Below are 11,089 nucleotides of genomic sequence, written 5' to 3' on the forward strand. Positions count from 1 at the left end.
CCGGGCCGCTGCCCTGTTCCGCCGGCGGCGCCGAGCCGCCCGCGGGCGCTGGGGGGCGGCGGCCGGGCCGGGCCAGGCCGGGCCGCCCGGCGCTGCGTGAGGCGGCGCCCGCGGGGCCGCGTCCCGGCGCGGGGGCGGGGTGGCCGCGGGGGCGGGCGGCGGGGCGGGCTCCTTCTTTGGCCATGAGCGAGGTGCCGGCATTCGGCCGCCGCCGCCGCCTGCGGGACGCGGGGAGGGAGCGGCCGCAGCGAGGATCCGCCGGCGGCAGCGGGCGGGGGCTATGGCCCAGGCCAAGATCAGCGCCAAGGCCAGCGAGGGGGCGCAGCAGCAGCAGCAGCAGCAGCAGCAGTCCGGCGGGCAGCTCCGAGGCCGCTTCTACCGCTCCACCTCCATGGCGGACCGCTCCAGCCGCCTGCTCGAGAACCTGGACCAGCTGGAGCTCAGGTGGGCCCCGCTGCGGCCGGGCAGGGCCGGGCGGAGTGCAGGGGAGAGAAGGGGAAGGGAGGGGAGGGCAGGGGGCCGCCTGCTTGGCCTGGCCCGCGGCTCCGCACGGCGGCGGGCGCGGGGCCTTCCCGCAGCGGGGGGGAAGGGGCCGGCGCCGGGGCGAGGCTTCCTGAGGTGACGGAGGGAAAAAGGATCGTCGGGGGCGGTGGGGGGGACGTTCAAAGTGGCAGCTGCTGCTCTGAGGTGAGACGGCGTGGCCTGGAAATACGCGGCGATAAGAATATGCATGTGAATGTATGGAAACGTTTTTCAAAAGAGGCGCAAAAGGCTTTTTTGGATTTGTTCCCCCTTGCGGTTTGGGGAGGCTTTGGCAGAAGGGGCACAGGGGGTGCTGGCGGTGCTGGTGCGACAGGTGATGGTGCGACAGGTGATGGTGCGACAGGACGTGCCCGAGCCCCGCGGTGGATGTGCCCGTCATCCCGCCCGGCAGCCCCGCGGCCCGTCCCGCGGCTGCCGCCGTCCCGCTTCGCTTCTCCCCAGCTTTGAGCAGACACAACATCCCGCACAGCTCGTTCTGCTGCCGGAGCAAAGAAACACTCCTGCTCTGGCCAGCGCCCCTCTCTGCAAGCACAAAAGCTTCTTCCTGAGAGCAGTGGGTTACAACACTATATATATACACACACACACGAAATATGATTTTAGAGCATCTCCAGAGCTAGAACATTTCTATAGCCTCTGCTCGGTGCCAGGAGCAGAGGGAGGTTTGGGCTGCAGCAGGAGCCCGTGAGCACACTGTTCACCAATCCTGGCCCCAATGAGGCTTTCCTCCCACCTCCGCCCAGCTTCCAAGCAGATTTGGGTAACACTAGATGACCAGGATAAATCACAACACCCTGGGAGCATGAGAGCTGGCAGCTCAGCAAAGGCTCCAGCACCAGCAAGTTGGATGGCCCCAGCAGTGGCTGTGCTAGCCACATCCAGCCGTGATGCTGGGATTAGCTCTCAGCACCCTGCTTGGAGTCAATAGCACATCAAAGGGAAGGGAAAGCCTTCGATGGTGAATACATCTGTGAATACACTGCTGCCACCGTCCCACCATCCCACTGCTGTCACCGTCCCACTGCTGCCACTGTCCCACTGCTGTCACCATCCCACCGTCCCACTGCTGTCACCGTCCCACTGCTGTCACCATCCCACTGTCCCACTGCTGCCACTGTCCCACTGCTGTCACCGTCCCACTGTCCCACTGCTGTCACCGTCACACTGTCCCACTGCTGCCACTGTCCCACTGCTGTCACCGTCCCACTGTCCCACTGCTGTCACCATCCCACTGTCCCACTGCTGTCACCGTCCCACTGCTGCTACTGTCCCACTGCTGTCACCATCCCACCGTCCCACTGCTGCTACTGTCCCACTGCTGTCACCGTCCCACTGCTGCCCCTGCTGTCACCGTCCCACTGCTGCCACTGTCCCACTGCTGTCACCATCCTGCAGCTGCCGGGCAGGATGCAGGATGCAGGATGCAGGAAAGCCAAGGATAGAACGTGGTGTCGTTCGGGCCTCGGAGGCTCTCGCAAGCCTTTAAGCACCGTGCTGAGCGCTAGTGTATGAGATTTCGTGTCTCTTAAACCTCACTTTGCACTTACTGGTCCAGCTATGGATGTTCTTGTTGCCCATGTTTGTGTTCACTTTCTCTCTGAAGTGTAACAAATCACGTAACTATAATGTGAATAGCATTGCGTTCTGCAGCTTAGGTGTGTTTTTCCGGAGTAATCGTGAATACGACACGTATTTCATCATTGGGCCAAAACGTGTCCTGTCTCCTCCTGCGACTTGACACTCCCCAAAAAAATCCCACTTGATTTTTTTTCCCAGTTCGGCCACATGACAGACAATTCCTTGCCTTTAATCATCCTCCTCATCCTCTCAGCTCTGCCTAATTACACAGAGTCTTCTCTGAGGTGGATGGATGCGCAGCGTGCCGCGGGTGTTCCACTGATTCACCTCTTGCTGGTTCGGTTTCAACACACCCTTTCCTTCATTACATCTGCATATTGATCAGCTGCTTTCACAGAACCACCCAGAATGTTTCTAGGACTTTCCTGTAATTAAAAGAGTTCTGTGGGATACAGGAGTTGCATTTTCCCTTTTCTACCTACATTACTTTGCACTATTCAGGAGTGGACTTTACATGCTATTATATTAGCCTTTCACTTAGCTTGATTGGATCTCCTTGAAGTCCTCTGCAGGCTTCTCCAATTTGACTAAACAAAATCACTGTCTGCAGACAAGTCTTGCTGCTAGCACGTGAATATGTAATGACAAAATGAGCAGCAGAATATGCAAAAATGTGTTTTAAATTTGCTGAGCGACTCTGAAGCAAAGCAGATGGTTTGGTTAACCAGAAATTAAACCCCAAATTAAACTTCCCAGTTTGCTCTGGGTCTTTCAAACAGGCAGAGTTCTAAATGCGGAACAATTATGAAAAGAGAGTCAAACTACTTGGATTAAAGTCACTCAAGTGTTATTTTTTTTTCCATGCGCAACTAATCAACATGCCTCATTTCAAAGTTATTTGAATGACAGGAGGAAGAGTTTCCACACTTCTTCCTTCTCCAGCCGGTTTAGTTCAGCTATAGACCCTTGAGATGTTGCTTGTCAATATAAGTGAAAATTTGTCAAAGTGAACTACAGCCTTTAATTAAACCCCTGGACAACCCTCAGGTCTCAAGTTGCTTCAGGTTGGCTGAACCTCATGAGGGCAGCCCTCATCCCATCGGAGATGCTCTGCTTTGCACAGCCTCCCCTTTTCTCCCTTCCCTTCCACGAGTGCTGCTTTTGGGGTGTTTCTGCACCTCCCTGCTGGGTGTTTGTGGAGGGAGTTTCTTCTGTCAGGACAGTGAGTGGGAAAGGGGAGTTAATTTGGGTGCGGGGAGCGAGCCCCCCAGCCGGGGCAGCAAGGGGGCAGGTGGCACTTCTGTCCCCTGTAAGGGCTGGGACCTTCGTGCTGCCCTGGCTGCCGGTCAATGCCAAGACATCTCAGGAGCAGCTGGAAGCAGGACCAGAGTCTCTGTTTATGAGTCACTGTGTTCTGGCAGTTGCGTTAAGTGAACATGCAGTCCTAATGATATATAAGTCATACTCTTGTTTATTTTTTTTAATCTTTAGTTTTTGTACTTTTCCTCCCGTTCTCCTTCAGAACAACCATATTCGCCCACCGTTCCATTTGTATGCTCATGGGACTGCTTACTTGGGAACGCAAGCTCAGTTTAAGCAGCTGAGGATGCTGAGGTGAAACCTCTGTTTTGTCTTCATCCAGTGTGCTCAGCACCATCTCAGGAACAAAGCCGTACCATCTTCAGATGTTTCTTATTTCCTTTGAAAACATGTCCGCACCTCCAGTGCACAAGCTTTACCAGTGAGCTGTGAGTCAGTAGTTTAAAGGACAGAGTTATTGCAGCTGTCATAAGAAAGCGGGTATCGAGTTTCTTGTCTGGAAACAAAAGCTCAGGCTGGTCCACCTGTTCGTGGGGAGCGCTCTGCTCATGCCAATGGTATGTAGGAAGGAAAGGCTCTGTGCGGCTGGCCACTCTTGGACCGGGGAGAATCAGAAGTAAGGAATGTGGTTTTTTTAGTGTTAGGTAATAGATGGAATATGTAGTTGATGTTCAAAGCAACAAATACACTTCAAATAAAAATATGACTGGATGTTTTCATCTGTTAGAAAAAGACCATGCTGCTGCATGAAGATGATTGATAATTGGGCATTAATGAGTATTTTATGTTCTCTTTGCCTTCTCTTCTTTGGTTGGTTGGTTTTTTGAGACTTGGACTGTATCTCCACTCTTTTCCATGGCAGTCGTCTGCTAGAGGTTTATCTCCTCCAGTTGTTTTTTTCACCCCCTACCCCAGGAAGGTAAAGATTTACACAAACCTATCAAGTCAAAGCACATTTTAGGAAAGAAGCGATGAGAGCTGACTGCGAGGTGCGGACCTGACGCTCCTGCAGCGAGTAAGAAGGGAAGGGCTGCAGTCCCTGCCGGGCCAGGGGCCAGAGGAGCCGCCGGGACCCACCGGTGGGAAGTGTCTCAGCTTGATAAAGGCCCCCAGCATCTTCTCTGGAGCATTATGTTTGTGAGGCTGGTGTGAGCACTTTCCTTGGGTTTGGTTTGTTCTTTTTTATTCGCCCCCTCCCCAGAGCACTGTTCTAAAGTGACCCTGTCCTGTTGTTTTGGTCTCCGTGCGATCCGGTTCCCCAGCAGCGACAGCGGCTGCTCCCTCCGCTCCCTTGTCTTGCCTTACTCCGGCCATTTCTCCTCATCCTCTCTTGGTGCGTGTAACTCCACCGCTGCTGAGCTGCCGCCTTTGCTGCCCATCTGCTGTGTTATCACACGGTGCCTCCACCCTGCCCTCCAGACATCTCTCCAAGGAGTTTTATTTTTTAGGGTTATTTAGTCCCATCACGCTGCTCATAATTGGCCAAGATGCACATTTTTTGAAGGGATGGCAGGGGGCTGGGGGAGTCCTGACGTGCTCTTCCCTCTGCCCTCACCCCAGCGGCAGGACCCGATGTGCCTCCTGCACCCACCGGTACCTGGCGCCAGGGTAGGCGCTCGTTTTGACGGCCGTTTATGGAAGCAAATGCTAAACTTAAAATCCCAGTGGATTTTAGTTGTGTGGCACTCTGTATTACAGTTGAAAAAGTGGTTAAAATAATCCCCAAGAAGCAATTTTTGCAAGTAAAACACCAGATTTGGTTATATGACTTTCTGTAAAATAATGTCAGTCAAAGCAGATGGTTTGGTTAACCAGAAATTAAACCCCAAATTAAACTTCCCAGTTTGCTCTGGGTCTAGTTGGTAAATTACGGTGGGTTTTTTTTGCTGTATACAATCATTAATTCTGATAATTTGGCTTCTGGGTCCTACCTTGCATATCAATAGCGCTTTTGGAAGCAGCGATGGCTTAGGCATCCTCTTTTGTATTGCACCAATTCAGGATGCATCTCTGCAATGCAGTTTTTCCACATTCTTCACAGGACCCAGCAAAGCCCGTGGAAATCACGGATTGATCCATCTGGATTGATCCATCCGCTGGAGCCAGACCTTTAGTTTTTAAGTCAGTACAACGATATACTGAATCTGATTTTAAAACACTATTAAAATTGAAATTCTACACTTCTGATTTTTAATTTTAAGCTCTCCAGTGACCATAATGCATTTTTTAAATTGTGAAAATACTAGTTTTTTAAAAGAGCATGGCAGGGCATTTATGAAAATATTGCTAGACTTTCTGAATTATAAAGTGCAGACATCTGAAGTATGAGATGACTGCACCTGCCTCGTTGCTCTTACTAACCAGCCCAAAATAATAATTAAAAGTGTTTGCTCTCGGCAAGAATTTGCATTGCATTAACTTTTCCCACTCCTCCTTGGAATGAACATTAAAGGCAAGGCCTGAAGCTTGTGCTTTCGCTGGCTAAATTAGGCTAAATATTTTGTAAAACAACCATTTTGTGAGCAGGCTGCATGGGAAGTCTGACTATTTATATCCTCAAATGCCCCCGTTCTGCCTTTTTTTGCCCTCTTTTCTGTTACTGCTGTTTCTGCCAAGTTTGCTGCCCTCAGCCAGCCCTTGAGGAAGGAGCAGCAGCTCCACACCTGTCTCATCAGACAAGCCCATCTCGGGGCAGCGGCCAGTAATGGTGAAGAGCACAGAGCATCTAAGAGGCTTAACAATGTTTTGGTTTGTTTCCCCTTTTCCAGCCAGGTTTAATGTACGTTTCAGGATAGATGGATCCATGTGCTGCTCACACCAGCTCGACCTCCTGAGCTGCGCGCCGAAAGCCTCCATCAGCCAGGTTCACCCGATAACGCTGTTTCCTGTGGGCTGTGGGAATGCGGAGCTGACTTTTTTGGCACAGCTCTTGCAGCCAGTTGCAGCTTGGCAAGCCCTCTGTGAGCCCCTGCCCTCCAGCCTCCAGGGCAAAGCCTGGCGGGGGGGACGTGTCCCTCTTGTCCCCGCTCTCCGAAGTAGACAGGTCCCAGATGTGCTTTTCCAGGTGACTCCACTGAATGCAAAAGCCCTCTCCCTACAACTATGGCGGGGAGTAAGATGTGAATTAAGGAACTGGACTCACATTTCTAGTGTGCCATTTTCACACCACCCGTGGCCAGGTGGGCCTGTCCCCTATGGCACGAGAAGGAGGGCAGACCGTGGGTGCGCAAGCGCGGAGCTTACCGAGACCAAATAGTCACCAGGGAGAGCAGCTCCGGATGGGCCTTCCCCTTGCCCCCACCGCCTCCTGGGTGAGCTTCAGCACAGCGAGCAAGACAGCAGTAGGGGTCCTGTTTCGGGAGAAAACGGGTTTTGTGCTTCTCCGCAAGCCCAGAAATGGGAGCTGCTCCCACAGAAGCTTCCCCACCGTGTGAATCAGAGCAAGCGTCGCTCTGTGGAAAACACCAGTGACCGGGAGGGCAGGTGGTCAGTGTCTTCTCCCAGCGACCAAGTCACACCGCTCAGGGGGAAGCCCTTGTCGCGTCAATAAAAGCGCGTGACCTTTGTCCCTCCTGCCCATTCTTCTCCCTCATGACAGGAGTCGTTCGGCTACAAAGGTGGTGTGTGAATTTTCCGGAGCGTTTGCTGCTCTGTAGGTGGGTGTTGGTTCTGCACTGCTGGCCCCGCGGGGGAGCCCGGCCCCGTGCTGCCTCCGTCCGAGCGGCTGCCACCTTCACCCCCAAGTTCCTGATGGGCACCTGGTCAGGTTCTCTTCTAGTGCAGCTGCTGGCAGGAATTGCCAGTTAGCTACAGGACTTGTGCCACGGGGCTGTAGAACTGTCACGCTCTGGATATGCAGATTAACCATGGAGTAGGATAGAAAAGCACTGTCAGTAAAATAAAATACTTAAGTCTGATCGAATTATTGTTGGTTTGGGGTTTTTTTCCCCCGTTTGTTTTAAAATTATATTGAGTCTTGAAAAGTGAAGCTAAGATACGGGAGAAGGTAATGAAATCAGAGGGTCTGGCTCATGGATAATTAAGAACTGACTGTACTTCTTAAGCTGAAATTTAAAAAAACCAGCAGTTCTGGGCAGCTACATAGGTGAACAGCTATTTCAAACGTTTTGTTTGGTTCAACCATGTTCAGGGTAGAGGCTTTCCGTGACGCAGCGTCTGCCATGGAACAAGAGAAGGAAACCTTGCTCGAAATGATCCACAACATACAGAACAGCCAGGACATGAGGCACATCAGCGAAGGTGAGCAGCTGCTCGGCTGAGCGCCCAGCCGACCCGCGGGCAGAGCAGCCCGAGCCTTGGGCAGCAGCTCCGTTTGGGTGCCCGCTGCTGGCCAGGGGGGGACACCGGAGCTGGGCAAGGGTCCTGAGGGGCCACCCCTTACCCTGGGATCCCCTTTTTCCTGACTGCGAAAATTCATGTACCATTCAGCTGGGTGTTCTACCACGTACTGTGTATGTGAAATCCCAGATTTATTTCCAAAGTCGGGATTAATATAGCTTGGCTGAGGGCAAGGAGTTGATCCTAATGGTGATGATTAGATATAGTTGAAAAAACCAGCATTTTAATGGCTTTGACTACTGGACAGGCATGAGTGCTACAAAGCGTACGGCCTGCAAGAATCTGATGATGAAGATAATTGTCATGGTTGTGTGATACATGGCTTTAAATATATTCCCTAAATCTGTATGGTTTATATTGGGTGTTTTAAATTGCTGGTTTATCGGCTCTTCAAGACCTTGTATGTCAAATGTGTTGTGCCCATATTTTAGGGGGAAAAAAAAAGTTTTCAGAAAATAGAAAACCATTTTTTTCATGGCCCCTAATTGCACCTGGTAGTCAGAAATCTGTTTTCTCTTTATGGCCTTTTGGGGCACTGTCTAAATTCTTCCCTCAGAGTGGCGCAGAGGATCTTTCATGTGCCTGCTCTGTTAATGAGTAACGTTTCCTGATAATATTGTCTGCTTTGCTTTAATGTGACACAGCAAGCACTGTGGCAGCAGCAGAAAAGCATTACTTCAAATTTTGGTAGAGCTTAATGCCTCATTTCACATCAGAAGCTGCAAGCTTGTGTGAAATCAGTTGGACTTGGGCAAATGCAAAAAATTCATTTCTGGCCCCTGGAAGTCTTGTTGATTGTCACTTCCTTAAAAAAACAACCTTGTTTATTGCACAGTTGGAGCAGTTTCATTGTCTTGATGATGTTATTTGCATGGGGAAGTATTTGCCTGTAACCTAGAATACTTTTTGGTTTAGGTGAGAGAGAAGAGCTTAATTTGACTGCTAATCGCCTGATGGGCCGAACCCTCACTGTGGAGGTTTCTGTAGAAACAATCCGAAATGCCCAGCAGCAGGAATCCCTACAGCATGCCACAAAGATGATCGACGAAATCGTCAATAAACTTCTAGATGATCTGGAAGACGCCAAAATCCGCTTAATGTCGCTTTACGGTGCGTGCACATCTGACGTGCCAGCAGGACCCATCGATCAGAAATTTCAGTCTGTGGTAATCGGATGTGCCATCGAGGATCAGAAGAAAATCAAAAGGCGGCTAGAGACTCTGCTCAGAAACTTAGAGAATTCTGAAAAGTCAATCACGTTGTTAGAGCACCAGAAATCATCTGTTCGGCAGTCTTGCAACAGCAAACAGGATTAAACTATCCTCCTGGCTACTTCTGGCAAATCACAGGATGAGCAACTCTCCATAAAAAGCACACAGAAGCTAAGAAAAAAAAAAATCTCTGTACATGCACACGCGTATATACGCATGCACATGCGCCAAAGTCTCTTTGATTGCGAGGTGCGAGCATTTAATGGGGTTTGGTAGCATTGGCATCTTCTTTTGGCAATAAAGAATGCTATCGGGAGTTCTCTAGAGTTGATACTGCTCTGTTGCAAATTGTAATTGTGCTTCTGCTGAACTATCAGAAATCATCAAAATCCAGCCTTTCCTTCATTCTCCTGTTTTGTTTTTTTTTTTAAACTAAATTTGTTTTGTCATATAGTGAGATTTCAGCTTTTCTCTGCTGTATACATAGTGTGTGAACCAGGCTTTTGGGGAAAAAAAAAGACAAATTATGGCAATAAACCAAAAACATTAATAAACTGTATATGGTATTTTCATAAATAACTCACTGTCCTACTCATTTCCTTTTATAATTTGAACAAATTGGCACTATTCATCAGCAGATCACAATCCTTTCAAGAGACAGACACATACCTCCACGTTGTATCTACAGAAGTGCAAAGTGACACGTCTGTCCAAAGGTCACAACCGAGGCCAGAAATGAGCTCCAGCACCATTCCACATCTGCCCAGGGACCCATCCTGCCTCCCACCATCTAGCTGTATTTTGAGGTTGCTATTGTGAGGGGTTTTTTTTAATAATCTAAAGGGGAATAGTATTTTTCAGCTACTATACTACAAATTGGTTTTGCATTATTATCCGTGACTGAGAGCAAAATGGTTGAATTCTCAACTAGCAGATACCATATTTGTTTCTTGTGTAGGACAATACTACGGTTTTAAAATTTAACATGATTTACTCTTTGAGGGAGGTGTTTTGGTTTTTTCCTTCCACCTCCCACCCCTGATAATTTCTGCTTATCATTGCCACGCTAATTCCCCAGCTGTTGGTCAAACATTGCAGATTTTGGGATGCACTTGGAAGTCATCCTGTGAAATAGTTAAGTTGAATGTTAACTTACTGATGCTTAGAATATTCTTTCAATACATGTATATTTTTAAGGCCATTATGAGGTTATCCAGGCCAAGAGCGTTAGGGGTTTTTGTTTTCTTTTTTAGATCCTCTTTGTTGTACCAATAGCTAAAAGTATTTTTATTTTTTATAGCACTTGTACAAGTGTTTTTGTTCTCTGTGACAAAAAACGAAGTGATTACAACTTGTGTATCTACAGATGAGTTAATAGGGTAGATTTGACTTATTTTGATCTAAGTTAATGGTTTATTTTTAACATTCTCTCTTTCGTTTTCCTTCCACTTTCCTAGACCCTGTGTCATCTGACCCGCAGGTCTTCAGAACAGCCACCACTACCCTCTCCTACGCTTGACGATTGCACACTGACAGGCCACATCCATTAAAGAGCCCATAGGTTTGAATAATCTCATTTTAAAAACGGCAATATTGTCCTTAAAGTTTCTTTCACACAGTCATACCTGTAGGACACAGCAAAAGACACCTTTTTTTTTTTTTACTGTAGTTTCATACTGGGTGTCTTAAACATATACTAGCGTGAAAAACCACCTAAATGGCATCAAGGCTTCAGTATTGTCAAGCGTAGTTAAGCACTTCCCTGACCTAAAAAAAGGTGACCATAAAAATGTGACTTTTCTCACATTTCTAGACTTTTTTTCTTGCCAGAACACGGCTAATTAATCCCTATTGGGGTGTTAGGCAAGCAGATTGTTTTTCTGTGTGAAAAACTGCCTGCATGAGGAAGCAGGAGTATATTACTGCCCAGACTCCTGAGGCACCTGGGTAGAGAGGCAGACCCAGATGCTGTGAGGCATTTCACTAATTAAAAAATAAAAAACCCCAAACCAACAGTGACTTGTTACCTGTTTCTTTTCAGAAAATGCATCAGGCATCTTTGATACATTAGTAATATT

The 11,089-nt window shown here is 48.9% G+C and overlaps 1 protein-coding gene across 1 annotated transcript; it reads left to right on the forward strand.

Annotated features, from left to right (window-relative positions):
- The first annotated feature begins 176 nt into the window (after positions 1-176).
- On the forward strand, positions 177-9,570 carry BAG2 (BAG cochaperone 2). The gene is made up of 3 exons (XM_065631716.1): positions 177-444; positions 7,592-7,701; positions 8,716-9,570. Exons 1-3 carry the CDS (start codon positions 281-283, stop codon positions 9,114-9,116), a joined length of 675 nt encoding a protein of 224 aa, XP_065487788.1. The 5' UTR covers positions 177-280; the 3' UTR covers positions 9,117-9,570.
- Positions 9,571-11,089: the final 1,519 nt, after the last annotated feature.

Source organism: Caloenas nicobarica, chromosome 3 (assembly GCF_036013445.1).
Source record: "Caloenas nicobarica isolate bCalNic1 chromosome 3, bCalNic1.hap1, whole genome shotgun sequence".
NCBI classification, from domain to species: Eukaryota; Metazoa; Chordata; class Aves; order Columbiformes; family Columbidae; genus Caloenas; species Caloenas nicobarica.

What these genes read in the sequence shown, in the direction of transcription:
- BAG2 (XM_065631716.1), top strand. Translation starts at nt 281, where the DNA reads ATGGCCCAGGCCAAGATCAGCGCCAAGGCCAGCGAGGGGGCGCAGCAG. An exon ending in CTGGACCAGCTGGAGCTCAG is followed by an intron (nt 445 to 7,591) that starts GTGGGCCCCGCT and finishes AACCATGTTCAG; the next exon opens with GGTAGAGGCTTTCCGTGACG. An exon ending in CATGAGGCACATCAGCGAAG is followed by an intron (nt 7,702 to 8,715) that starts GTGAGCAGCTGC and finishes TTTTTGGTTTAG; the next exon opens with GTGAGAGAGAAGAGCTTAAT.